At 44.5% G+C, this 27090-nt stretch overlaps 2 protein-coding genes across 2 annotated transcripts in view; one reads left to right on the top strand and one right to left on the bottom strand.

Annotated features, from left to right (window-relative positions):
* Positions 1–2534: 2534 nt before the first annotated feature.
* LOC147607182 (putative isoprenylcysteine alpha-carbonyl methylesterase ICMEL1) lies at positions 2535–4232 on the bottom strand. The gene is made up of 4 exons (XM_086791438.1): positions 3805–4232; positions 3559–3733; positions 3356–3470; positions 2535–3276 (listed from the first exon to the last, which is right to left on the bottom strand). The coding sequence occupies exons 1-4, from the start codon at positions 4143–4145 to the stop codon at positions 2711–2713; spliced, it is 1197 nt and encodes a 398-aa protein (XP_086647564.1). The 5' UTR covers positions 4146–4232; the 3' UTR covers positions 2535–2710.
* Positions 4233–15360: 11128 nt separating this feature from the next.
* LOC147607181 (SH3 domain-containing protein 2-like) overlaps positions 15361–27090 on the top strand; it is a 70965-nt gene continuing 59235 nt past the window's right edge. Inside the window, exons 1-4 of the mRNA XM_086790972.1 lie at positions 15361–15718; positions 15805–15927; positions 16003–16072; positions 16151–16299. Coding sequence (XP_086647098.1) covers positions 15659–15718; positions 15805–15927; positions 16003–16072; positions 16151–16299 — 402 coding nt within the window. The 5' untranslated portion in view covers positions 15361–15658. The remainder of the gene's footprint in view (positions 15719–15804; positions 15928–16002; positions 16073–16150; positions 16300–27090) is intronic.

Here is a 27090-nt window from a genome sequence, read left to right as displayed (position 1 = left end):
TTGACTATGGCATGTGTTATATATGTTGCTGACTGCAGGCTAAAAGTTGAAATGGCTAAGCGACAAATCCAATTGCTCGGCGATGCTTTGCCATCTTCAACCACTTACACAAGATCAACAAAATGTATTGTGCGAAGCCAAAGTGTGCTCATTGTAAATAATCAATTTTTAGTCTTATGTCTCTTGCATTCTGTTTGTACTAGCATAATGTTGTTGTCGGTAGCAACATATTTGGCAGATCCTAACAACCTTGCTTAATAGAGGAGCTCATAAGAGCATAGTCATCACTGTGATTTATTTTGTAGCTACTAAACACATCAAGCTAGGCATATCATATATCTTGCATGAATTTTTTTACTTTTTTAGCTACGTAACACATCACGATAGGCATATATCATATAGCTTGCATATACATTGTTAGAAGTCTCATAGAGTCTACAAATGTTTCTTTTATCCAAAGAACGCCACCCCAAAAATCCACTTGTACATATAAAAGTCTTGCTAGTTGATGCTAATCTTACATCACACATTGTTTCTTGCCATACAACTAGCTAGTCACTTTAGAAGTTTTCTATTCTTGTTGAGTGGAATGCTTGTGAGTTTTGACCCTGAAACCAAACCAAAACTTGATAACCTCTGAACTCTTTGGGATGAAAGGAGATATGAATAATAGCAAATGGGAGAACATGACTAGAGAATGAAAGGAGATATGAATAATAGCAAATGGGAGAACATGACTAGAGAATGTCAGAATCTACAAGTCACCAACAACACTATAATCATCATCTAGCACTTAGAACTCTAGCGGACGAGCAGTAGGACAATAATCACTTCATAGAGGACCAAGCAGTTGAGGCTGCACGAAACTTCTTTGTACCAATCTCATTTGGCATACCATTTTGAACCACCAAAACTAGCAACAACATGCTCCAACAATTCCTCCACTTGTCCCCCACCGTCGGCCACTACCTCCTAATACAACATGGCACATCATCATCATAATATACAACATGAAGTACCTAAAGTTATATGGGAGATCTAGGCACACATGTGGCACAATTTGAAACCTTATCGTCCAGCAAATGGGATGAGACCCACATTTTTGGATGAAAGGAAAAAACTAGTCTTTCATGGAACCTCAAGTAAGAAGGCTACTGATTGGTTCCCACAATATGATTAAAATTACTACATATATTGACCTCAAAGAAGACTTCTTGCTCAAGTTTTGAATGGGTAAAACATTTTCACATAGCTACTAGATAAGCTACAGAACTTAAAGCAAAAACTCCTATAAAATCTAAAGTTTCTTCTGTATAATGGTGCCAAAGACCCTCTTGAAGTAGATTGGGATGCAATCTATGTCACGTGGGATGATCTAAAAGACCATCGTAATGTAAATATAATGACAACATAATAGTGATATAGAGGTTTCTCTTATTTGACCTTTAGCCATTATTTGTTGACATTAGAACTGAAGTAGCTTTTCATGATCAGTTATTGTATTGAAACATTTGTGATTGAATGATATTTTGAAACTTTCGATTCCAAGAAATTTGAACATTTGAAATACTTGATGAACATAGATTCATAAAGGTTTAAAGCTTGGAGGGTCATGCATGAGTTAGTTTTGTTGTCTTAGTAGCTATTAAAATTTAGTGATAAGAGTTGAGATACCATATTTGCACAATGTTTTAAATATTATCAACTTCTATTGTGTTACTTCTTATGATAACCCAATCTATAGATGATTCGAGAGCATAAGTTTGCATAGATATTGAATTGTACATGAGTTGATGGTCTTCTTTAACCATCAAATGCATGCTCAAAATGATAATTTCATGTAAGGTTAAGTAAAAAGAGTTTCCAAACACAGAGACAGGAATCAGGATCAATGCAGATACTGCATTGAAGATGCACTCCCAAAAAAGGGTGGAAAAGCTGTAGAAGAAAACAAAGCCTCCAGCAATTATTTCCGCTAAATTGAATGCTTCATTTCCTTTAAGCAAACTCATTAAATGGTTTCCTTTAAGCAAACTCATTAAATGGTTGGGCCCTCCTGTGGGAACTTCCAAGCTCCCCTGAAGGCTGACAGATTCATCCTCTCCAAAGAATAAAGTCAAGGCTAGGGCCCAAGGTAGGTAAACAATTACAGAAAGGTGGGGTTTATTCACGTGCACCGATGGTGAGGGATAGAGACACATCACCAATTCAAAGCCTAATCATAACCAATACCCGCAAGCCTCCTTTCCCCCATCTTCACGACTTCTGACGCTGTGCGACCCTGGTTACATCTTTCTATTGCTGCTCGTCTTCAAATCTATTAATAGCCTAGGCGTGTCTTCCTCTATATGTATCTATTTTGCACATGCCCCGGACCACATCTTGTGGCAGTTGCTAATCTTTTTTCATGGTTCTACACTTCAATTTGTTTGATGTTGAGATTTGATCTATCAAGGATCAATATATACTTCATGTTGAATTTTAGAATTTTCAACATAAAAAATGCCACCACAGTTCTCAATGCTCATGCTTGGTTGTTAATAAAGACGCTCCCTATATTATATAAATTAACCGGTTTCTTTGAATTGTCAGTGTGATCTTCTCGTTTAAGAAACCGGTTAAATTGTTGTTGCAAATTGTTCAAAGCCTTGCGGCCGTGGGTTACACTTGATAAGGCCAATGCAGTGGTGAGAAACTCTTGTAGTGATTTCTAAGCTTCTGACAGCGTATCGAGGATGTGGCTTCTCAGGGAGACCAATTCTGGGATACTACCGTCCAGGATGACAAAGTCCCCGTGGCGGAGATTGTCGAACAAGAGCAGCCTCGAGTCCAGGCCGAGCTGCTGCTGCAACACGCCGTTGAAAGAGAGCGAGGTGTCGGGGGGCACCACGGTGTCGCTGCTGCTGCAAAGCAAGGTGCAACTCGGGAAGAAGAAATCGCGAGATAAGCTAGCGCTGCTGCTAACGACGCTGTGGAACAGCCGGACAGGAGACATGGCCTCCAGGAGGTGAGGGAGACCGCCCATGGCCGGGCTCATGCACGACATGGAATCCACCCCGCGTTTCTGCTCGTACTTGAGGTGCTCCACGATGTCGTACACCCCTGCCAGACCCACAAACTTGCAAGGCTGACGAACGTCTTCCTCATCAAAATCCTCTTCATTGCCTTCGATTTCTGCCTCCTGCCTGGCGGTAGCGGCCCTGGCGGCTCGCCGCTGCTGCAGCTGCTGTCCGGCCTTGAAACGCTCCCACAGAACCAGTGCAGCCAAATGCGCACCTGCCGCCAGGAATGCTGCCTGCGTTAACAACATCCAGCATCATAAAACTGTAAGTGGGCAATTGGGAAAAAGCCTTACCTGCCGAATGCCCCATCAGAGTGACTCTGCCGGGATTCCCACCGTAATGCACCGCATTATCCAACACCCACGACAATGCCCTTGACACCTCCCTCGCCTGCTGCCACGCCAAAACCTACACACACACGAGAAGGGCATGATGAAGAAGAATGCCCTACACTGTACACGATGTGCTTGACTTTCTTTATAAGAAAAAGGCCTACCTCGGGAAACAGCGTGTATTGTACGACGACAGCCAGGACTCCGAGGTTTGCAAGGCAGGCGCCCACATGGGCGAACACCTCCTTGCTGCCGCTCGCCCAAATGCCCCCGTGCACGAACATCACCACTGGCCGCCCCCCTTCCGCCGTCGCCCGCTGCGGCACGTACACATCCAGTCTGCATCAACATGCAACAATTCAGTAACAATGAGGCTCCCAAACCCCTAAATAAAGTACGGGCTCACTTACAGGTTCCTCTTGGCTTCCCCGTAGCGTATATCCCGGGCAATAGAGACTTTGAATGTCCACCATCGGCGTTGCCGGAGCTTACGGCGGAGAAGGCTGCTAGGGGCGGTGTTGGCGTCCGTGTCTTCGCCCGTTCCAAGGTGACAGAGTGCATGGGATGGCAAGGAGGAGTAGATAAGGAAGGCGCGCGAGGCGGAGGGGAGAATGGCGGCGAATCCCACGATCTCCTTGGAGAAGAGGTAGGCGAGCAAGACGGCCAGGCGAGCTTTCTGCCAGAGGCCCCGCGTGGAACCGACGTGGGCTGCCGCACCGTTGAGGGCCAGAAGCACCATGGAAAGGGCCATACCCGCTCTCGCGAGACGAGACGGCACACTGGTAAGTACCTAGTTGCCAAGATTCTCTCACCAGCAAGGATTCCGCTTCCCTTAACCTTTATATAGCTACCAATCAAATAGCCAACATCAGATCGCTTATATTATTTTAGTTAGGAAACACCCATCCAATAATCTAATGGACGGCATGGGCAGCAACAGCAAGCAGGATCGTAATGAGAAACTTTTGAAATTGGGTAGTGGTAAATGCCCATCTTGGTGTTTTTGTCGACGGTGCTTTTTGGGGTGGGCATTAAATAATTAATGCCCACACCTTAGGTGAGCCTAAGGTTATAAACCTTAGCAATTGTATCTACAGCTATGCCTTGTCTTCCTCAACACCTTCTCCTCCACAACATGCAAAGACATGGAACCCAAGAGTGCACATGCCAATGGGGAGAGAGAGAGAGAGAGAGAGAGAGCTCTTTAAGCACACAAGGATAGACAAGTCTCCCCATTGATCATGTGCATGGAGCAGGGAGAGAGGAAGCAACAAATAGAGACGCTTCTCTCACAGAGACCTATTGCTCCTTCACTCGCTAGAGAGAGAGAGAGAGAGAGAGATGGGACTGCCTCAAATTGATAAGGGGAGAATTCTGAAACGAACCACTGTCAACCATATTAATTCTTTTAAAAAAAAGATTTTAATTGATTTATGCAAAAAACATTTGTCAAACATGTTGTGATAAAGGACAAGTTCAAGAACATCCCTAAATCCAATACCAAACCCCAATGTCATTCCATATGGAAGCACATGTTACAAGTGTGAATTTGAACACTTTCAAGAATTGTCCGAACAAAGTGACAATCACTCTAGTGGTGGTTAACTTGTTAAGTGTATACAAGGTGGACTTATTCAGATAGTCTCCCTTAATGCTATCACAATGCTTCAAACCAAATCAAGGGGTAGTTGCTAAGGAATGATCCAAATGAATGAGGAAGTAAAAAGCTCAAGCTTTGACCTCAAAGCTAGAAACCTAAGAGTGAGAGGTGCAAGCCCTAGAGACTGTAGCCTAAGAGCCATAGACACAAGCCCTAGAGGCTACAACAGACCCTAAAAAGGCTAATAAACCAAAACTAGAGGTCCATAAGAAGAAGACCTCAAAGAGCACATAAAAATGCAATGCACATTAGTTGTCTCGAGGGCAATGACATCGTGACCATTGAAGGTGGTTCTTCGGATGATAGCTTCAAAACAGAGATAATGAGAGATCTCCCATTTAAATCAGCTCTTGCCAAATAGAAGAAACCCGTTGACTATGCAAACCTTCCAAAGATATTTAAAGAGTACCCTAACCCCATTTGGCAAAAAGAGAGAACAAAACGAGCCCAAGTACTTAAGTGGTTGAATACAAACCATTGACCTTGCTTAATCCCCGACCCAAAAGCCAATCATAGAACCAATGAGGAAACCTCAGTGCTGCCAAAGGCCTTGACCAAAATCGTAACCATTTTTTAGAGGCTATAAAAAGAGCGAGGAGTCTCTGCCTTAGGAACGAATCTGTTTGATTCCACATTACTAGATGCAGTGAAGGAGGACTCAATGGGAGGTGAATGTTGGCCTTCCATGGGTCATCATAGTCACTACAATATTTTCTCTAATGTTTGGTGCCAACTTTATTTTGAACCACCCCCGCCCCCCGCCCCCCGGGTCACTCAGAGGCACTACATTGTAGGGAAGGATAAATCCACATCCCCTACACGTTGGTAGGTCCAAGCACACCTCCGAGTGAGTACAAGCTAAGTGGGTGTGAATATTGCACGAGGGACATAGTACACCTCATAGATTTCTTATCCTTGGAAGTCCGAGTCCCAATAAGTTCTCTTTGAGACAAGGAAAATCTCAACTTTGGAGAGACTTATCTAGCTGGATGGATGAGAATTTAAGGGCCTTGACAACTGTGAACTTGAACCTAAAGAGGAGGAGGATGAGTCATGCCACAGTGCCACAGTGAGCACTCTCCTTCCTTACCCAAGACAAAAGGATAGCAGCTAAAAGTGCCATGAACAAGCTAGGACACTACTTCAAAAGTGATGAAATAAACACCGTGTTACCTATAGTTTATAAAGGCATGGCACGATGGTCTTCACCAATCTTGGATGGTGGTGTTGGTGTTAGCATAATCACCAAGGATTGTTGGGAGGCATGGGGATGCCCACCACTACTCGTGGTTAAGCAGGAACACAGCTAAAGGATTTCTGGGAGGCCTAGGGATGCCCACTACTCATAGGCACAAGCCTCATGGTTAAGAAGGAACACAGCTAAACGTCTCGTCATGTCCTTCAAGATAAAAAGATTAAGACCTTCGGGCTAAGCTTTCGGTGATGGATTTTCAGAGAAGAGGATCGTACACCATGATCCTCAGAAAGCCTTGCATGAGAGATGCAAGGTATTCATGATTGGAAAGCCAATCACATTTATATATGCAAGGGTAATGAGTCCTTAAAAATAAACTTGAAAATAGGGAAGACTCATCCCATGGGTCAAGGTATTCTCACCAATGAGTCTGACACATAACCACTTGGATAGTTGATATTTGCAGAGCATGTAAACGAAGAAGCTTACACCATGTCGATTGATATTGGTAAAGCTTGTAACAAGATGTTGGATGGTGAAGATGAGGAAGAAGAATATGAGCCCCTCGCTGAGCCTGTAGCTCCCACGACAAGAGATTATATGCGCTCATTGATTGATTTATGACAGTCTCAAGAGCAAGAGCTTCATGACCATATCTACAAGTCTAGACACTACATCTTTGTTGATAAGTGTTGTCGCCTGTGAGGCAATATACCTAATAGACAATCTGCAAGATAAGGATGTAGAAATCACCCACCCAAACCAAGAGATAGAAGACACATCATCCAAAGCCTCTCATCAAAAGCCTCAATAGCTAAGGATGCCCCACTAGCACCAGCTAGAGTCCTACTCAAAGAGATGTGCATGGATGAGTTGGCAAGAAATTTTTTCAACCGCTTAGGCTAGGAGTGGCAGGGCCAACCCTAAGAGTAACCTCAAGGGTGACCCCAGCTAGTTCCTCAAGTTTGGACACCCACACTTATTTCCATAAAGAGTTATGGTTTGGTGTGAAATTTGCTGCCACCCAAAACCATACAAGCATGGAGTGCTTGTATGGTGTGAAATTTGGTGCTGCCACCCAAAACCATACAAGCACGGAGTGCTCGATGTTGAGGTCTAGACAACAACAATTTTGTGCTCATTGCCAGTGCTATGAGAACAACGATACAATCCATTTGTTGGTACTGGGGAAACACTACCGGTGCATAATCTAGTGCCTATTTTTCAAAACCCTATACCGAAAGGTATGTATAGATTGCCACCAATGCCATACCCACCTCCACCCCAACTAGTTCCTCTTAGAACCGTACACATGTACAATAGTACTTAGTGACATTGCCAACAGACTCCAAGAGTCTAGACTAGGAGAGCTACAAGTCATATGAGCATTCTAATTCATATGGATATTCAAAACAATCCCCAGTTATTATGCCTCCTTGTTCAAAGCTATGGTAAAACAAAGAGCAAGAGAATTTAATAGCATATCATGTTCCAATGTTTCCATTGCAAGGACCCCCACCATGTTGTGATGGGATGACTCTATCCATGAGATAACTCTATGAGTGTCCTTGTAGAGTTGTCACACGAAGTACCCTAACTCCATCCCCATATACAATGCCAAATCCCAATGTCATTCCATACACAGGTACATGTAACACTTATGGATTCAAACATGCTCTCAAGGATTGTCCCAATAGAGTGATAAGGAATATCATCCACTTCGATGAGCCTTAACTTGTTAAGCATACAAGGGGGACTTAGTCATTCAGTCCCCCTTAATGCCATCACAAGGCTCCAAACCAAGTTGAGGGTTACATCCAAGGTAGCTAAGTAGTAAAAAGCTTAGGCTTTAACCTCAAAGCCAACTACCAAAGAACCTGAGGCAAAAGCCTCAAAGGTTGCAGTAGCCCTTGAAAAGGCTAAAGTACTAAGCCAAAGGTCTAAAAGAAGAAAACCTCGAAGAGCACGCAGAACCTCGAAGAGCACGCAGAAATGCAATGCATTGTTAGTTGTCAAGGGAAACGATGTTGTGAGATGACCATTGAAAGTGGTTTGGATAGCTCCGAAGCCATCTCCCTCGCGGAGACAACATGCGATCTCTCGTTCAAACCAACTCTTCCCAAAGAGAAGAAACCCATTGACTATGCATTTCAAAGAAACTCAAAGAGCACCCCAACCCGGTGTTAGAGAAGAAGCAAATGAAACAAGCCCAAGCACTTATAAGGAAGGTGCAAAGATTGAGCTAGAGCCAATACTTGAGAAGGTTGTCGAGTATGAACCACTAACCTTGCTTAAGAGTATCCTAGACCCTATTCTAGAGTTAATCACAGAACCAGTAAAGGAACCTTAGAGCACCATTAGCTGAACCCATGAACATTCTTAAGAAGTTACAAAAAGAGCTAGTTTACGGAACCTTTGCCTCTAGAACCAATCCAAGCACATTCCACATTACTAGATGTAGTGAAGGAGGACTCAGTGGGGGGTGAAAGTTAGCCTTCCATGGTTTATCATAGTCGTTATAATATTTTCTTCGATGTTAGGTGACGAGTTCATTTCGACCCCATCAAAGGCATGGCCTCCTAGGAAAGGATCAATGGTTTATCATAGTCGTTATAATATTTTCTTTGATGTTAGGTGACGAGTTCATTTCGACCCCATCAAAGGCATGGCCTCCTAGGAAAGGATCAATGCATACTCTCTACTACACATTGGTAGGTCCAAACCCACCTCCAAAAGTGAGTACGACCTAAGTAAGCACAAATATGGTATATGGGACATAGTAAGCCTCACATCCTACTTATCCTTAGCAATTTGAATCCTGATGATAAGTTCTCCTTTACAAGGAAATTCTCAAATTTGGAGAGACTTATCAAACCGAATGACTGGGAACATAAGAGCCCACACACCTGAACCTCAAGAGGAGGAGGAAGCCATGCCACACTGATTGTTTTCCTTCCATGCCCAAGACAAAAGGACAGCCAAAAGTGCCCATGAAGCTGAGACAATGTTTCGATAGCGATGAAATAAATGTCGTGTTATCTGTAGTTTATAAAGGAAAGATTGTCTCCTTAATCTTTGATGGTGGTGCTGGTGTCAACATAATCACCAAGGATTAATGGGAGATCACCACTCTAGTAAGGCGCAAGCCTTGTGGTCAATCTTGGATGGTGGTGTTGGCGGCAACATAATCACCAAGGATTACTGGGAGACCACCACTCTCATAGGCACAAGCCTCGTGGTCAATCTGGTCAATGGGAACATAGCCAAACCTTTGGGCACATCCTTCAGGATGCAAAGATCAAGACCTTTGGGCTAAGCTTCCACCATAGAATCATGATGATAGATTCTCAGAGAAGAGGGTCATACACCATGATTCACAAAAGGCCTATCGGTTGTAGAAGACCTAGCAGCCACACTAATCCAACAAATGACTGAGCAATTAGAAAGGACAACATAGGACAACCACATCTATACCCTAGACATGAGTTGGTCTGGTGTTCAATATGTCGTACTAACCACACAAGCATGGAATTCCCCCAACACCCATTGCTATAATTATTAACCTTAGTCACACCACCTCTACTTGCTCATCACATTGATTTGTCAACACCACTGACAAACCCATTCTTAGGGTAGTACGTGCCTCAAAGAGGAGTGCTAAGGGTTCTAAAGTTACCTCTGTTGCCTCCAGTGTTGCCATAATAACCGCCCATTCCACAGGTCACTCCCATGGACCAATTAATCATGACATAAATACCTAATGGGGAGGAAGAGGAAATAGGAAGGGGCACAACCTACCTAGAACCCCTAGAGCCACATAGTCCCCTGAGTCAAATCTAGAGTCACTACGTTCAAGATGATGATAGTGTCTACCCTGTCTATATAGTTGCAGTGTAATCCAATAGGGGGAGAGACATCAATGCCTTAGGATCACACATGCCACTACAATGCTATCTCACTGTAAGGGACCTCACCTAGTGGTAGAGTGCCCCATCAAGAAGGTGCACCACCCAACCCACATCCACTAGTACCACTCTATAATGGTTGTGGTATTGACCACATGTACAAGGATTTCCCATTATGAGCATCTACCCGAGCCCAAGAGGATAAGCTAAGCATCAAATAGTACCTCTCAATGCTATGACTAGAATGAAAAATAGGAGGAGAGATGACGCTCACAAAGTTGGACAAGCTTCAGCTTCCTGTACTCAAAGTGCACAAGGACCAGCTAATGAAGTCTTGAAATATGCTAGAGTCACCCCTAAAACTAGAAGATGAAGGTCCAATAAAATAGGATAAGGGGAAGACCATGTGACAGTTCAAGAGGGTTCAGAGGCAAGGATGCACCTACCAACATCTCTTCATTCTCTTCAGTTCTCTTCAGAGGAGGAATTGAATCCTTAACTATGAAGAACTAGTCATAGACCTCACCCAGTGGTGGCAGCGTGTCCCATCAAGAAGGCACACCACCCAACCCACATCCATTAGTACCACTCTATAATGGTTGTAATATTGAGACCACATGTACAAGGATTTCCCATTCTGAGCATTAACCCTAGCCCAAGAGCATAAGCTAAGCACAAAACAATACCTCTCAATGCTATGACTAGAATGCAAAATAGGAGGAGAGTCATTGCTTATATGAAGCTGGACAAGCTTCAGCTTCCTGTACTCAAAGTGCACAAAGATCAGCCCAAGTCTTACCCACCAATGAAGTCTCGGAATATGCTAGAGTCACCCCTAAAACTAGAAGACAAAGGTCCTGGAAAATGGGATAAGAAGAAGACCATATAATATTTCAAGAGGGTTCAGAGGCAAGGATACAACTACCAACATCTCTTCGTTCTCTTCAGAGAAGGAATTGGATCCTTAACTTCCCACCATGGACTAAGAAGAACTAGTCATAGACCCCAACAATTTGCCTAAAAAGCTAGCTGAATGCCCCTAAAACTAGAAGGTGAAGGTCTAAGAATAGGACAAGGGGAAGACTGTGTGATAGTTCAAGAGGGTTCATGCAAGGATATATATAGCTATACCAACATCTCTTTTTCCTCTTCAAAGGAGGAATTGAACCCTCAGCTTGCCATAGACCAAGAAGAACTAGTCATAGACACGCTAGCAACCTAGCTAAAAAGCTAGCAGAATACCCCAATCCTATCGAGGCAAAAGGTAGGTTGGAAGCTGCTTAGGACTTGGTAAGAGCATGCTAAGAGAAATTGGATGCTGAACCTATTCGTTCCCACTATTGGAATGGGATGCTAATGCAGATGCTGGTTTCACTTTGCTTTAAGAGAAGATCGACAAAGAACCAGTCTATTTTGCAACATTGAGAAACTCAAAACAGGGATTAGACGAAGAGGAAAATAGCTTTGAAGCTATTGCCTCCAAAATCCTAGGAGATGACAGGAGAGTTGAGGGGGCCTGTACACATTCTATATGCCATTACTAGCGTCGATAGCTATTTAAGTGATAATGGACATCTACCTAGAGGCATAGGCTCATAGAAAGACTCACCGCCTTCCTTTCCTCTCAAGTCCAAACTTCTATTGGCTCCTTGCTACAAGGAAGCCAATGTTTATGGAAGGACCTAAAGGATTGGATGGACGGTAGACTGAGAGTGGGCATGGAAGAACCACCACCACAAGACTCCCCATTATGAGTTTGATGAGACGAACCCACTAGGGAAGGGATAGTTCTCCAACCTTTTCCAAAAGCATCGGTGAATAAATTAGGCCATTACTTTGAAAGTGACAACATGAATGCCGTCCTTCCTGTGAAATAGAAGGACAGTCAAGTCACAACCATCCCCATTGGCATACTTTGATGCTGTATCATAGGATCTAGAAGCAACTATAGCTCATGAGAACTAGCCAACATCATTTATTCGACACTATCATCACTTTGAGAGTGACGCCATGAATGCCATCCTTAATGTAAAATATAAGGACAGTCAAGTCACAACCATCCCCATTGGCATACTAGTGCTATTTCTTAGGATCTAGAAGCAACTACAGCTCATGAGGACTAGCTAGCACCATTTGTTCAACACTGTTCATGTGGCCTACCCCTAGGATGTTTCTGATGATGAATATGGGGAGGCTCATGAATTCTATAGATCCATGAGACCAGCACCCACTTTGAAGGAAGAGGAGGACACCAATGACACAACCAAGGGCAAGGATGATGACGATGCATCAGGTAGCAAGGGCAATCAACATAAGTGCACCCAGCAGGATCATATGCTGGTGGCCCAAGTGAGGCCCAAGACCCTTCCCCATTTGGCCTCTCTTTAGATGCACCCACTCCATATGCTTCTACCAAAGGCAAGGCCAAAGAACTTCATGCCTAACCCTTAGCTCCCCCTCTTCAATGCACCCACTTCAGGTGCTTCTACCAAAGGCAAGGCCAAAGAACTTCACACCTAACCCTCAACATTAGCTCCCCCTCCTATCACATCTCTATCCACGATTATAGCCCTTGCCTCTCCAACGTTGACATTCCCCCTTTTGTCTCCCAAACTACCCCCAAGGTGCCTGACATAGTGTTCACTTTTTTCGCCTCATCATAGTCCTATTGGCGGAGTTTCTAGATTGGCATGCAATTGATGAAGGTCTCTAGGGCATGGCCTTCAACATCAACAAAAGAAGTTTCCATGGCATTTAGGGATTCTTCAAGAAAACCCTAATTTCTTAGAAATTGGCCATTCCCTTTTAACATTTGGCTTATTGTGGCATCATTGGATGGAATTTCAAGCTTATGGATTGCCAATTGCATAAGTGATGATGTGTTGAATGACAATACAAGACCATTGCTAAAGTAGAGAAGCCAGCAAATCTTGTACAATGGCAAGTGGTTGAAGCAAACAAACCCCCTACAGGCTAGAAATCGTCGCCAGCTTCCTGGGAGGTTTGGGAGAGATGCAAATACACATAATGCTTCCAAATGTGGTTGAAGCAAACAAACCCCCTACAGGCTAGAAATCACCGCCAGCTTCCTGGGAGATTTGGGAGAGATGCAAACACGCATAATGCTCCCAAATGTGCCTTATAGATCGTAGATGGTGTGCATGATGATTCTTGGACACTTTAGAAGCTTGAGATCACCATTTCTAGGGTTTCTTGGCATTATGAAAAGAGGGAGAAAAATAAAAAAATCCACATCTCAAAAATACCTCAAAATGGTCCTTTGTGTTGCTAAGAATGTCCTTGACCAAATCCCCAAGGTTGTGATTACAAACGGCTATGTGATGAGCCCTAGCCATGGAAAGCTTGAGGAAAAAAGGAAGAGAAGGTAAAAAATGAGATTATAAAAAAATTAACAAGTAATCACTCCCACTTAGTTCAAATTTGGTCCACAGCCTTTTAAAAATTTGGTCTTGTGCTCAAATTTGATCCAAGAACCATAGTCTAACAAAAAATGTGCAAAAATCTATGGAACCATGGATCAAAACACAAGAGCTCTGATACCAATTAAAATGGAGTGATCATAAAGCTAAGATTTGGAACAAATCATCATGTTGATTAGCATGCAATTAGCAAGAATCACACATAATGCCTAAGTGATTTAGCCTTTCACCAAAGGATGGAAATAATATGTCCAAAAGATATAATAATGGTCCATGAGCCCATGACCATGGTCCTAGACCTAATCTAAAGTTGTTGCTTCATTAGAGAGAGAGAGAGAGAGAGAGAGAGAGAGAGAGAGAGAGAGAGATGTGTGAACCCACACACATGTACACATACATATTTACATATTTATAGTAGTGTTCATCCCAAGAAAACAAATGCATATCTCACACTGAGTGCATTCACATATGTAGTCACTCATATTTGAATATAAGCTCACAAGTTGGTACATAGGGCAATTGAAATATTATTTCAAGGTGATTGCCGAGTTTGCGGGGGTCCATGACTTGCATGCTCTCTCCTGCCACATGCTCTCTTCTGAAGGTGGCATAGCCGCTCGAGCAGCAATGCAGGAAACTAATCTCATATCTATTGCGTGGTAGGCCTGAGAGCTTCTCTCTAGCCACATGCCACATGACAATAGTGTAATACCAAGAGGACTAATCTCATATCTATTGCGTGGTAGGCCTGAGAGCTTCTCTCTAGCCACATGCCACATGGCAATAGTGTAATACCAAGAGGACACTGCATGGGCCACAACAACAGTGCGGGTCAAGTAATGTATTACATATAAGTGATGTAATTTATTAATGTGGTGAAGTTGGATGGTGGTATAACTACTTGTTTTCAAATTTCTTCTGTTTATAAAGGGTGTTTACAAACTATGGGCCGGCCCACGAAAAAGGTTGAGAGATGTGGGCAAGCACCTTTTTGATAAACAATTGCTAGACGACAATACCCTTTACAGACCGTGGGCATGCCCACAGAAAAGGAGTCCTGCAAACTGAGAGCTATGGGCAAGCTATTCCGCTCGAAACTGGAACGATGGTTGTTGGGCTCCAGACATCAACGCCGAGGGTGCATGAGCGTGGTCACAATCTGTAAAGAAATGTTAGACAAGCGAGTGATTGTGGTGATCTGATTGGTTGGGCAAAACTTTTTCGTGGGCTTCCACCCAAGTGTGTAAACACCGTAAGGTAAGATGAGCTAATTTTGCGCATGTGCAACGATATTTAATTTGCCTGCCTACCTCCTCCCGTATCCATCTGCATCCTCCCTCAACCAATTCCAAATTTCCCACAATAGAGAGGGGACATAAAGGCGGGTATTCGTAGGCCGTAGCTCCCAGGACCCAGTCCTCGATTATCTGCGTACAAGAGAAAGAGAAAGAGACGCAATGAGAAATTTGTTTGCATCCTTCGTGTGCGTGATTTCTTCTAGAGAGACACGGGGGAGAAAGAAAAAGGAGTAGACGTGCTGTAACAGCTGAGAGAGAAAGAAAGCGTCTCGCCTCTCTTAGATCCCTATTCGCCTCTTGAGCATAGAAAATTGTGCGTGTATGTGTTTACGAGAGAGAGAGAGAGAGAGATCCATGCAGACTCACCACGTTTAACAAAATAACAAAACTCAGAGAGGAACAATAATAATAAACAGCAAAACTCCTAATTTTTTTTAATTTATTAGAAGAGGGAAAAGTTTGAAGCCTTACACTTTAAGATCTGGACCATCGGAGCTGCTTCTCATCTGCAGCAGCACGTGCTCTCTGCCAACAAAGCCAGGGCCCTGGCTGGCATCATTTTGAGCCTGTCTCACTCGTCCCATCCCTCGTCTCAGCACAGCAGTTGTACTTTAATTTCAAACACAAAACGATTCTCTCAAACTCGGGCCCTGCACTGCACATTGCACAAGCCAGGGATTCTTGCCCCATCGCAGATAGTTCCCAGGATCGGAAATGGGCCTATCATCGACCCTACCCCGGTGATGTGATCTCTACCCACTCACATATGGATGCCTTTCGGAAGCACGCGAGCAAGTTTCGCGATCAAGTTGCTAAACAGCAACAGGTCTCTGCTTGTTCCCTTAATTCACAGCAGACTTCTCTTTGAACCGAGTGAACAGAATCTCTTATCTTCCTCCTCGACTTGTGCAGGCAGTTGTGCGGCAGTTCTCCTCTCATGGCTATGGCGGTAGCGACATCATCGTCACTGATGAGGCAGAGCTTCAACGGCATCAGCAGTTGGAGAAGCTTTACAACTCTACCAAAATCGGCAAGGTTAGCACTCCCTGCACAACCACTTTCTTGTTTTAGGGTTCTGTCATTGCCCTAACAGAAGGATGGCAATGGCAGCATTACCAAAGGGACATCGTGAGAGGAGTGGAAGGCGTGATACTCACTGGAACACGGCAGGTCGAAGTAGGTGAGCAACCAACAGACACTAGTTTTGAATTGAACGGAAATTAAAAGTCGTTGTTTTAATGTTCGGCACATCTGGCAGTAAACAAACTCTGTGAGGATGTCTGCAAGTATGCGTCAGAGAGCCTTGGTGCTCGCGGAGTCCTTGGCAGATCCCTTTCTCATTACGGCACACACCGTGCTCGATTGGAAAGGGAGAGGGAAATTCTCTTCAATTCCCTCAGCACTCAGGTGAGAAGCCCCTCCAATGGTTGATTATGAGTATTCTTGTGTAGAGTATTCTTGGCATGTAATAAGGCAGCATTTGATGTGCAATATATCTATTATGACATGTTCACACTCTGAAGAGGGCACTGGGCTAGTGGGATTTTTAGAAAGTACTGGATGTTTGATATGAAGTTTTAACCTATGATCATGCCCCAGAGGAAGACGTGGGTGGAGATTATAACATAAGCTAGACCAGTAAAGGTGCGGCCACCAGTGCACGTGAAAAGGGGGATGCTGGGCCAGATTAGGTTGCCCAAGCATGCTATTGGATCTTCAAGATCTGGGCAAGTGAATTAGAAACGCGAGTTGAGAAGTAAGTTAGAGATCAGGAAAGGCAATTATGTGTTAGAATAGGAGTTCTCATTCGCTCTTCATGACTTGGATGAGAAACTGGTTTGGAACCTCATTCTTCGTCAATAGGGATGGATAGAAAGATCGATCTCTAGGATAATGTTAATTTTACATTGGAACTTAAGAGGATCGTCGAATGAAATTCTTGTTTGGAGTAATAGAAATTGGCTACAGGAATTGTGTTTGAACACACAGATTTTCTGCTTAGAAGTGATCAAGGTCAGGGTTCCAGAATCCAAATATCACATTTGGATGATTGGAAGGGAAAAGGGGCATTCTAAGTTGAATTGGCAAGGATTGTGGAATTTTATGATAGGAAGTCAATTTTGATACTAGATCGACTTGTCTGGGTAGCAACCTCTGAAGAGGGCGGATGTGCACCAAAAAGATCTGTAATAGCGGTTTGGGAAGGGTCTCACTGGCTCTGTCAGCATGACCTCTCTGTGACACCGAAGCTTCAACAAATACATGCTCAAACATCTCTGATCCCCTCACTGTATGATCCGGGGGAGGGGACCGAATCCGTCCCGGAAAAGACAATGGAAACACCCTCAGATCTCATAGTAGGATGGACAGTTGAGCAGGTAGTGCTCCTCATCCTCCACCTCCCCAGTCAGACTCAATTCACCGTGATGAGTGATAGTCGGAGTGATCCACTTGTCGCTCGTGGTCATCCTCCACATTCCAAGACTGGTGGGGCGAGTTGTGAATTTGAAATCAAGGAGCACCCTTGGGGCTGGTTCCTTTGCTGGACTGCATCCAACCAAGTAGAGAATTTTTGTTGGAACTTTGCCATATGGTTATTGAATTGTGAAAATCTTGACCAGGTGGGCATCTGCTCATCTATAGACATGATGAAAAAAAATGGTAACAGCGAAGGGTACCCAAAAGAATCTTTTCCCAAGACGCGACACATGGGATCCCTAGGCTTTGAAATTAAATGGTAACAACAAAGGGTACCCAAAATAATTTTTTCCCAAGACAACACACACGGGATTCCTAGGCTCTGATACCAAATGTAAGACTACCGGTGCTGTGAGAGAGTGGACACAGAGAGATGAATTTTGGAAGACTTGAATACATACAATCATACACGAGTATCTATGTTAGTTTTGATGTAAATCTCGAGAACCCAAGCTTAATTATACAAGAAAATATGTACAAAGCTGACTAAACGATATAGTAGAAGTACCCAAGTTGATGTCTCTTAATTGCTGGCAGACTCCTGCTGATTCTGGCTTTCAAGTGCACACATGGGCTTGTCTCTAGCTACTCCAATGCTGCTGAAGATTGAATATCTGATGATATTCCTTGGTCTATTTATAGGGCTTTTTTGAGTCCCAATCAGGGGTTGGCCTGCTCGACCTGTTACCCAACCTATCAGGCGACCCCTGCCCTGTGGCTGTTCGGCCTGCCTTGCATGTCCGGCTGCCTGTCTGTCTTGCCTTGTACAAGGTTGCTTTTCCAGACCTGTGTGGACCGGCTGTCAGTGCAGAGTCTGACTGCAGGATGGAGGTGGGTCACACGTGCTACCCATGCTGCCACAACTTACACCTAGGTTGTCCCAGCTGCAGCTGCCCTGGCTGTTCCCACATGGGGGGCCGTCCTTGACAGACACTGGCTGCCTTCTATACGGGACCATGAAATGCCTGAAATTTGGCCCTTCTACTAAGAGGCGTGTCACACAACCCTGTCTAGAAATCAAAAGTAGACAGAGGAGCTTACTTTTATGTGGATGGAAAAAGTGAGAGGAGAGCAGAGGCCAATTGAACTTTCAAGAGGATAGAGTAAGAACTCCCTAAAAAGGAAAGGGAGGCCAGGAAAGCTACATTTAAGTCTAATTGGTGGAGGGACAGAATCAAAGGCACTCTTCAACTTTCTAACAGCCAAGAGGCATCAAGAAGACATTAGTGAAATTACTAGTTCAAAGGGGTGGGTTATGCAAACCTTCATTGTAAAACCTTATTTTATTTGTATTTTGATGTATTTGAAGCTAAGAGAGCATTTGCTATATGGGGACTTACAAAACCAGTCAACAGTATCACGGTGCTTGAACTTGAAGAGGAACAATTCTAACCTCAAAGGAATCACAATGAAATGAAAGAAGATAAGTTGCCAGGAGCTGATGGCTTGGGTCAGAGTGGTTTAATAGGGCTTGGAACCTTATCAAACAGGATAAGCAAAACAAGATCATTTGGAGCATTAGCAAAGGTGTGACATAGAATCCTCGCTAAGGCTTTAGCTTTATGATTGAGAGACTAGATGAAGGCAGTGATAATTAAGGAACAAACTGGGTTTATGAAGGAAAGGTTCACCTTATACCATATGGGAGGATTGCATGATCAGCAACTCAGTGAGCTGGACCTACTTCGAAATCATGCCTGGTTTTTGCCCTGAGATTCTTGGGCTAATCAAACTTCTTGTGGTCAACTACAAATTTGTGTTAGGCAAGAGTGAGGCAAGGATGCCCCTTGTCTACACTCTTTGATGTTGCACTAGCATGAGAGGGCAGGATCAGAGATTGGATCAAGGATTTATGTTGCCAAATGGCAGATACAACATTGATGACCTCTGGAGATGGAAGTTTGGCAGTTAATGCATAAATTTCTGTGTTGTTTCTGAATCTATGGTTAAAAGTGCTAAATCTCTTATTTGGGTCATAAATGAGGATATTTTCCATCTATGTGAGGATACCCTCCGGACGTGCTCTAAGATGCGATTAATCGTTAGCCTCTTCCATGAATCTCCAAAGGCTGAATTCAAATGCAATAAATGGCACACTTCCTGTAAAATGTGGAAGTCTTTTTTCAGCCCTAAACACCATCGTGGAACAACCTGATGCAAAAACGCAAGCTAGCGATAGAGAGAAGAGAGAGAGAGAGAGCCGAGTATTCAGTATATTCATAATGTACAAGAAGGAAGTACAAGTCTTGCAGCCGCTGCCTCTTCAAAAGGTAGAATTACCCATTCTAATCCTAAATCTATGACTCAGCCTATGACCTGCTGTCGGCCAGGTCCATGGACAATAAATCCATAAAAGCTGCAGCCGACAGAAGCATCTCTTCCTTGCCCTAGCCAACAGCCTCCTGACTCTTCCAGCAAGGTGTTCACTGCTCATGCTTGCAAGCTGCACCAGCTCCTAAATCTGGTCCTGATCTGATTCATTATTTGTTGCCCTTCCAGAATTAGCCTTGTCACGTGCACGCCCGTGCCATGGCTAATTCTCGGCATGAACAGCATTAATCCCCAATTAAGTCAGCATTTAGCATCAGTAGCATCGTCTTCATTACCATCAGTAGCATCAGCATCAGCAGTACCATCATCATCATCAGTAGTAGAAACATCAGCATCAGCATCAGCATCATCCTTAGCATCAACGTCATCAACATCATCACCATCATCAACAGCAGCATGGAGGGTCTAGGGACCCTGTTGGCAGCCATCAGGGGGCCTTCAGCTTGCAATCGGCAGCCCATAGGTGACCTAGGCAGTCTTATGCAGTGGACAGCAGGCGGCTCAGTCTCATGCGCTTCATATCAGTGCTGAGCCGCCTGCTGTCCATTGCATAAGACTGAGCCGCCTGCTGCCTACGTGATTGCAAGCTGAAGGCCCCTGATGGCTGCCGACAGTGTCCCTAGACCCTCCATGCTGCTGTTGATGATGGTGATGATGTTGATGCTGTGAGGGCAAAAGAGACCAAAGGATGGAATATATGAGAGATCAGAGCAAATCACACAGCATGCAATGGGGATGTATATATAAATGATGAAATCCAGTACATGAGCTCTATGTGAGACTCCGAAGGAGCAGAGAGGGCTGCTGTCCCAAAAACGCAGATAACAGTGCCGTAGTAAGCCTGATGTAAATGCCGATATATGCCTGATGTAAGCGCTGATGTACTCTCGATGTAGAAACGCTGAAGTCAGCCTGATGGTTTGCTGAAGACAAACGCAGAACTGTAACTGATGGTGAGAACGCTGAGATCAGTCCTGAAGTAGGTGATGACAAAAAACGCAGAACAGTCCCCTGATGTAGGCGATGGAGAAACTCAGTAGACAGCCCTGGTGTAGGCGATGAGTCCAGCAGAGGAGGTGGCAGGTTGCACCAGTCGTAGGCGACCTGCACTAGCAGCAGAGGAGGCAGCTCACACCTGTCGCGTAGGCGGCCTGATGGTGACTCAGAAGTTGGTGACTAGCAGAGGAGGTGCTCGCTTCAGTCAACTGAATGAAGATGCGCTTCATATATATAGGAAGGGAGGGTGCTGGTCGGCCAGTAGAGGCTGTCGGCCAGCAAATAAAGGTAAAGTAAAAAAGACCAAAATAACCCTTTTTGGGTTGGGTAAAATACCCTTTTGGGTATATTTTCACACACCCCCTCTCAGACCAAAAAGGGATCATGAGAGAAGATGAGGGGAAAAAAACTTTGGTTGTCGAAGATGAGGACCATGTGTTTTGAGACCGGAGTAGAGGCTTCTGAGTTTGGGAGGTACTGGAAAAATGCCACAATGCAAGATGTTTTCACATGCATGAACGTCCATTTTTGGGTTTTCATTCACACATGCATCCCAAACACAAAAAACAGAATGCTATGCATAGGTAATGCAAGATGGAAAAAAATGCAATGGAGTGGGTTTTCACATGAGCCGTGCTCTCATGGGGTTTTCACTGACTCATGTGCCCGATACAATGATGATAAAAATGTGAAAGGAGAGGAAGATCCTCCTCTCAATGTGCGGAGGATGGTGGTGGTGGACCGATGCTGATCCGATCGTGAAGACGCTCGAGGATGGGGCGGTTAACGGACTTTGTAAGGATGTCTGCATGGTTGTCCGTTGTAGGAATGTACTGGAGTCGGTGGTACCAAGCTCAACTTGTTCCCTTGGTAAAATGAAAATGGACACCCACATGCTTGGTATGGTTAGAAAAAATAGGATTGCCAGCAAGGGCAATCGCACTTTGACTGTCGATGAAGATGATAGAAGCGGTGTCAATGGGGATGCGCTTCTTCGTAAGAAGCTGACGAAGATACATAGCCTTAGTGGTGGCGTCATAGAGGGCCCGGTATTCGGCTTTAGCAGAGGAACCTGCAATGGTATCCTGCTTTTTGCTAGACCAAGAAAAAGGGGCAGATCCAAGGGAGAACAAATAACCACCATGAGAACGTCAGGAATCGAAATCACCAGCCCAGTCGGAGTCCGTGTAACCACGCAGGGTGATCCCACAACTGTAGGGAAGTCCATACAAATAGGTGCCTGCTAGATAGAGAACAACCCTCATTGCTGAACTCCAATGTGGCCCCTTAGGAGCATTGAAATACTGACTTAAAATGGATGTGCAATAGGATATATTTGGACGAGAATTTATGAGCCAGATAAGTTTCCCAAACCACTTGGCAGTAGGCTCGCTCTTCATGTGGAGGTGAGTCCACTTCCTTTGATAGTTTGACGGTGGGATCCAATGGAGTAGCCACAGGGATAGCACCATCAGGAAAGTAGGAAGTAATGAGTTGGAGACAGTACTTCTGTTGAGACACAAAAATACCATCAGTATGTTGGACCACCTTCATGCCAAGGAAATATGACAGAAGACCGAGATCAGTCATCTCAAAAGTTCGTCTGAGCTGTGCCATGATATCAGCCATTTTGGCTTGATGTGACCCAGAAATAATGAGGTCATCGACATACAGCACTAGGCAGCCAACCATCCCTTGATCAGTGTGAATATGGATATTGGGCATGTTCCTGGATTCATCTAGGTATATAATATAGCTATATTAGCGGACATGCAGATTTCACATTGTGAAGTTTTCGTCCGAGTTGCGGCCAGTTGATATTGTGCTTATTCTTTCTATCTTTAGCGGTGCATTTGCCCTATCAACTACTTATTTGCTGTACTAATTCTTTCTATTTGCTACTTCCCTTAGTGCTAGGCTTCATTATGGCTGAGTCTGCCCTGCATCTACGGAGGTTTGACAGAAACTCAGTACGAAGGGCTTTGTGTGAATATATGCTCTTATCTATGTGTGTGTGTGTGTGTGTGTGTGTGTGTGTGTGTGTGTGGAGTGCGTGTGTGAGAGAATGTCTTGATACAGTGTTCTACACCCACTCTTAGGCAGCACTGATGATGTTAGTGGGGATGTCGTAGTATCTAATCCATACTATGCATAATGGAGTTGATAGTTATATAGTCTTGTGGGTTGACTACCATGAGTATATAACATGCATGTTTCTAAAAGGTGAATTTGGGCATGTTCCTGGATTCATCTAGGTATATATATATAGATATTGGGGTCACAGTGAGATGGTTGAAAACATTGGTTGTGAAAAAAATTGTCGATGCGATGATACCACGCTCGGGGGGCTTGCTTAAGCCCATACAGAGCTTTATGCAAGACTTTGTCCTCAAAACCGGTGAACGGGAAGCCCGGAGGTTGGTCAACGTAGACCTCCTCTTCGAGAATGCCATTTAAAAGGCACTCTTAACATCCATCTGATAGACTGGCCATTTAAAAGGCACTCTTAACATCCATCTGATAGACTGGCCATTTGTGGTGAGCAGCCAGATTGAGTAAAAGATGGATTGTCGTCATTCGAGCAGTGGGTGCAAAGGTCTTGTTGAAATCAATGCCTTCTTTCTGGCAAAAGCCTTGCACAACAAGCTGGGCTTTGTATTGTCCAAGGTACCATTGGCTTTAAATTTGGTGCGGAAGATCCATTTGGTTCCAATGACCTTATGATGAGGGCAATCCACAAGAGACCACGTGCCATCACGGTCAATGCTTTTGAGTTCAAGTTTCATAGCATGTTTCCAGGATGGAAGTTTGATAGCATCTGTCCACGATGTTGGCTCATCATGTGCCACATAGTCTGCGGAAAAAACAGAGGCGAATGAGGCACGAGGAGCGAGTCTGGTGGACCGACGAGGACCATCCAAAGGGGTATCATGGGGAAGCATGCCAAAATCACGCATGGTTTGTTGATACCAGCGAGGTAAAGGGTCCTTGGGTGGTTGTCGGGAGGAGGAAGCCTCCTCAAGAGGCGAAGTTGTAGGTGATTGATGGGGTTCATGTGGCACAGTCTGAGATCCTTGTTCAGTTGGTATGGACAACGGAAGGCGAAGTAAATCTCGCTCATCAAAGACAACGTCTCGACGAACGAAGACTTTGTTTGATCTTGGATCAAAAACTTTGTAACCTTTTGATTCAGAAGAGTAGCCCACAAAAATGAGCAACTCACTCCTTGGCTCAAGCTTGCCCCTTGTGTCATTCGGATTGTGAGTGTATGCACGACACCCAAAGACATGGAAATGGGAAATGGTTGGCTTTTCGCCAAAAAATGCCTCAAACAGAGTCTTGTGGGGAACAACGACTTTGGGGCAACGGTTCAGAAGGTACACCGCAGTGACCAAAGGCATTCAGGCAGCTGCAAAAAGCATGGAGCGTGCCATATCCCGACCACTCCATTTTGTGAGGAAGAGTTGGTGGAGGTGAGTTGGCGTTGAATGCCTTGGTCTTGTAAGAACTTAGTAAATTGGTGGGAGATAAATTCACCACCATTGTCACCACGAGCAATCCCAATTGAGACGCCCATTTGATTAGTGACTAACTGAACCCATGTGGAAAAGTATTGGAAAGTGTCGAATTTATGCTTTAGGAAATATACCCACATGTACCTTAAATAATCATCAACAATCAGCATGTAGTACATAGAGCCATTCAAGGAAGGGGTTGGGGATTGCCCACTCAAGTCGAAATGAATCAACTTGAGGATTCCTGAAGCATGATGAGTAGCATGTTGTGGGAATGGGGAGCGATGTTGCTTACCCATTTGACAGGGCTGGCAGACATCCTTTGTTAGTTTCTTGGCTTTAAAAACACATCATCATCAAATTGCCCAGGCATTTGGCAATAAGTGCAAAATCTATTCTTTTTGGGAATATTTTGCCATTGGGGAATGGGTGTTGAGGCAGGGTTTTTGGAATCAGTATTGTTGCCGGGAGATTTGCCTTGATTACCTGAGTTGCTATTTCCCTTCCCTTGTTGTCCTTTTTGATTAGAGGTGGTATTGGACACAAGGGCCCCCTCTTGAGTGGAGGAGGAAGAGGATGACTTCTTGGGATGAAATTGGTCATGCAACCGAACGAAGCGCAAAAGTTGGCACTCACACTCATATAGGTTAGGCATAGGTTCTAAACTTATTGTTTGTTATGAAAGTAAAGAAACTAGGTGGCAACTTGTTTAGTACAGTGATAACTTGGTCTTCCTGTGACTTGGTAGAACTAGTGGTGGCATACTCGGCGTTAAGGCGCCGATATTCATCAACTTTGACGGTCAAGTCATCCCCCTCTTTGATAGAGAAAATTTGAATTTGATGCTCGAGATCAATGCAACGCGTGCAATCACGTGCGGCATATCTCTCTGTAAGGTGTGCCCATTGTCAGAGACATAGGGGAACTGCAGGAGTTTCCGGCAGAAGGCCTTGCATGAGCTCCACTATAGCAATGGCATTTCTAGCTTCCCAATGGCTGACGACTTTAGGAGGTGCTAGGGAAGGGTGGGGTTTTGGTTCAAATCCCTTTACTAGGTTCCAGGAACCTTGGGAAGTAAAAACCTGTTCCATAAGATTAGCCCAGGTGGTATAATTAGACCCGTTAAAACGAGTCTTTCCTGTGAAAGCATTTCTGGGCATAGAAACATGAAAGGAAGATGGTGGGGGAGTCGAGGATGGTTGGTGCCCATATCCGAAGTGTAAGATTTGAGGAGGAAAACCAGAAAATCCACCAGGACCAGGCATAGGTGTAGGACTTGTCGAGGGTACTCCATAAGATGGAATATAGGTTTGGGCACTCAACATAGGTGGAATACCTGGTTGAGGCATGAATCCTTGAGAGGACACATAATTAGGAAAAATATTAGTGTCAGGGATGGGTTGGTATTCATCTGATACCTCGGTGCAACATGCGGAAGCATCGGGGCAAATCGGTAAACTTCAATGCTCAGAAATCAGCACACTTTTCGCGACGGAATTAACGCACAAAACTGAATGAAGATGTGCAGAAAATAGAGAGAGAGAGGGGGAGAGGAGAGGACACAGTATTGGGTCCCAAATACCCTCTGTAGGGCCCTCACCACGAATGGTGTATTTGCTTTATTAGAATGATGTAAATATGAAAAGAAAATACAGAAATCTTGACCTTTCTTGGCTGAGAAATCTTTGCCCTTGACCTGCAGTCCTTCACCCCTTTGTGTTAGCACTCCTTGGCTGTCCTGGCCCTTGATTGCCTTAGCACTTGGTGAATTATGAGCTAACTCAATGGGATTGTGGGCCTTCTATTTATACTACTCCATAAACAGCAGTCGGCCAGTTCTAAACCTGGCGGTCAGCATATATATTCTGCCCACGACTGAGATATAGCATTAAATGCTATAAAAATCTAGTAAAAAGCTGTGCTTTTCTTCATGGCTGGCTGGGCATCAGGCACATGGTTCTCTAGGGGCTGGGCACTGTCTTTAGGCTGTTTGGGGACTGGGCAACATGTATGGGCTGCCCTATACCTGCCCTTACAGCCATAATTAGGCTGTACAGCCTGTAGGCTTCCCCTAGCCTGCCCTTAGGGCTGTCCTACAGCCCCTCCATGGCTGGTGGGTTCAGCCAAGGCCTTCTTGGCCGTCATGGGGGTGGTTTCACCTATCCCCATCCCCACACAAAGACTTGGGGTAGCCCTATGGGCTGGCTCCTTTTCCTAAAACAAACCCTAACTACCTACACAATGATCTGGCATCTAGTACCATACCAAATACACAGAATCACTGTCATCATTCTAGAGGGAGACTCACAGCGCGGACTGGCACTGTTTCATGTGCAGGACAATGCACACCTGACCTTGGACTCCTGTGCAGGACAATGCACACCTAACCTCGGACGACTGGGATGGATCCGTGGCTGACTCGTCCCGGACTGGGTTCACATGGGACCAGTTTACCATCCCAGGTTCTGCACCTTCTGTACAGATATGTCTACGTGGCATCCAAGTGCGGGATGCACGTGAAATCCCCTTCTGCTTAACTTGACGGAAGTTGCATAGCCTCCAAATAATCCGTCAATAACGCCGGATAGTCTTCGAAGAACTCTTTGTCAAGCCATACCGCTTCGTGGGTCCCTCGGTCCTGAAACTTCGTGAAGAACTGTCTTTGCCTTCAGCCCGAGCCATGCTTGAAACGGTGCAAAAGGATTTGTTCTGGAACCATAACTTCTACTTCATCCACAATATCTGGTTTCGCCTCGTCTTTAACTTCTGAAGGAATTGGACTTGCATATGGCTTTAACCAACTGACGTGAAACACATCGTGCATCGTCCAACTTGGAGGTAGCTTTAAAGTATGGAAACCTCATTGATCTTTTTCTGG

The sequence above is a fragment of the Cibotium barometz genome, chromosome 56 (assembly GCF_041138505.1).
Source record: "Cibotium barometz isolate CiBa-2024 chromosome 56, ASM4113850v1, whole genome shotgun sequence".
NCBI lineage: Eukaryota > Viridiplantae > Streptophyta > Polypodiopsida > Cyatheales > Cibotiaceae > Cibotium > Cibotium barometz.
This window is presented reverse-complemented; position numbering and strand designations above follow the sequence as displayed.

Bases quoted from the DNA above. Each gene is read 5' to 3' on its own strand.
- LOC147607182 (XM_086791438.1), bottom strand. From the start codon at position 4,145: ATGGCCCTTTCCATGGTGCTTCTGGCCCTCAACGGTGCGGCAGCCCAC. The intron at 3,734-3,804 runs GTAAGTGAGCCC...ATGTTGATGCAG, and splicing joins GGGGAAGCCAAGAGGAACCT to ACTGGATGTGTACGTGCCGC. The intron at 3,471-3,558 runs GTAGGCCTTTTT...GTGTGTGTGTAG, and splicing joins AATACACGCTGTTTCCCGAG to GTTTTGGCGTGGCAGCAGGC.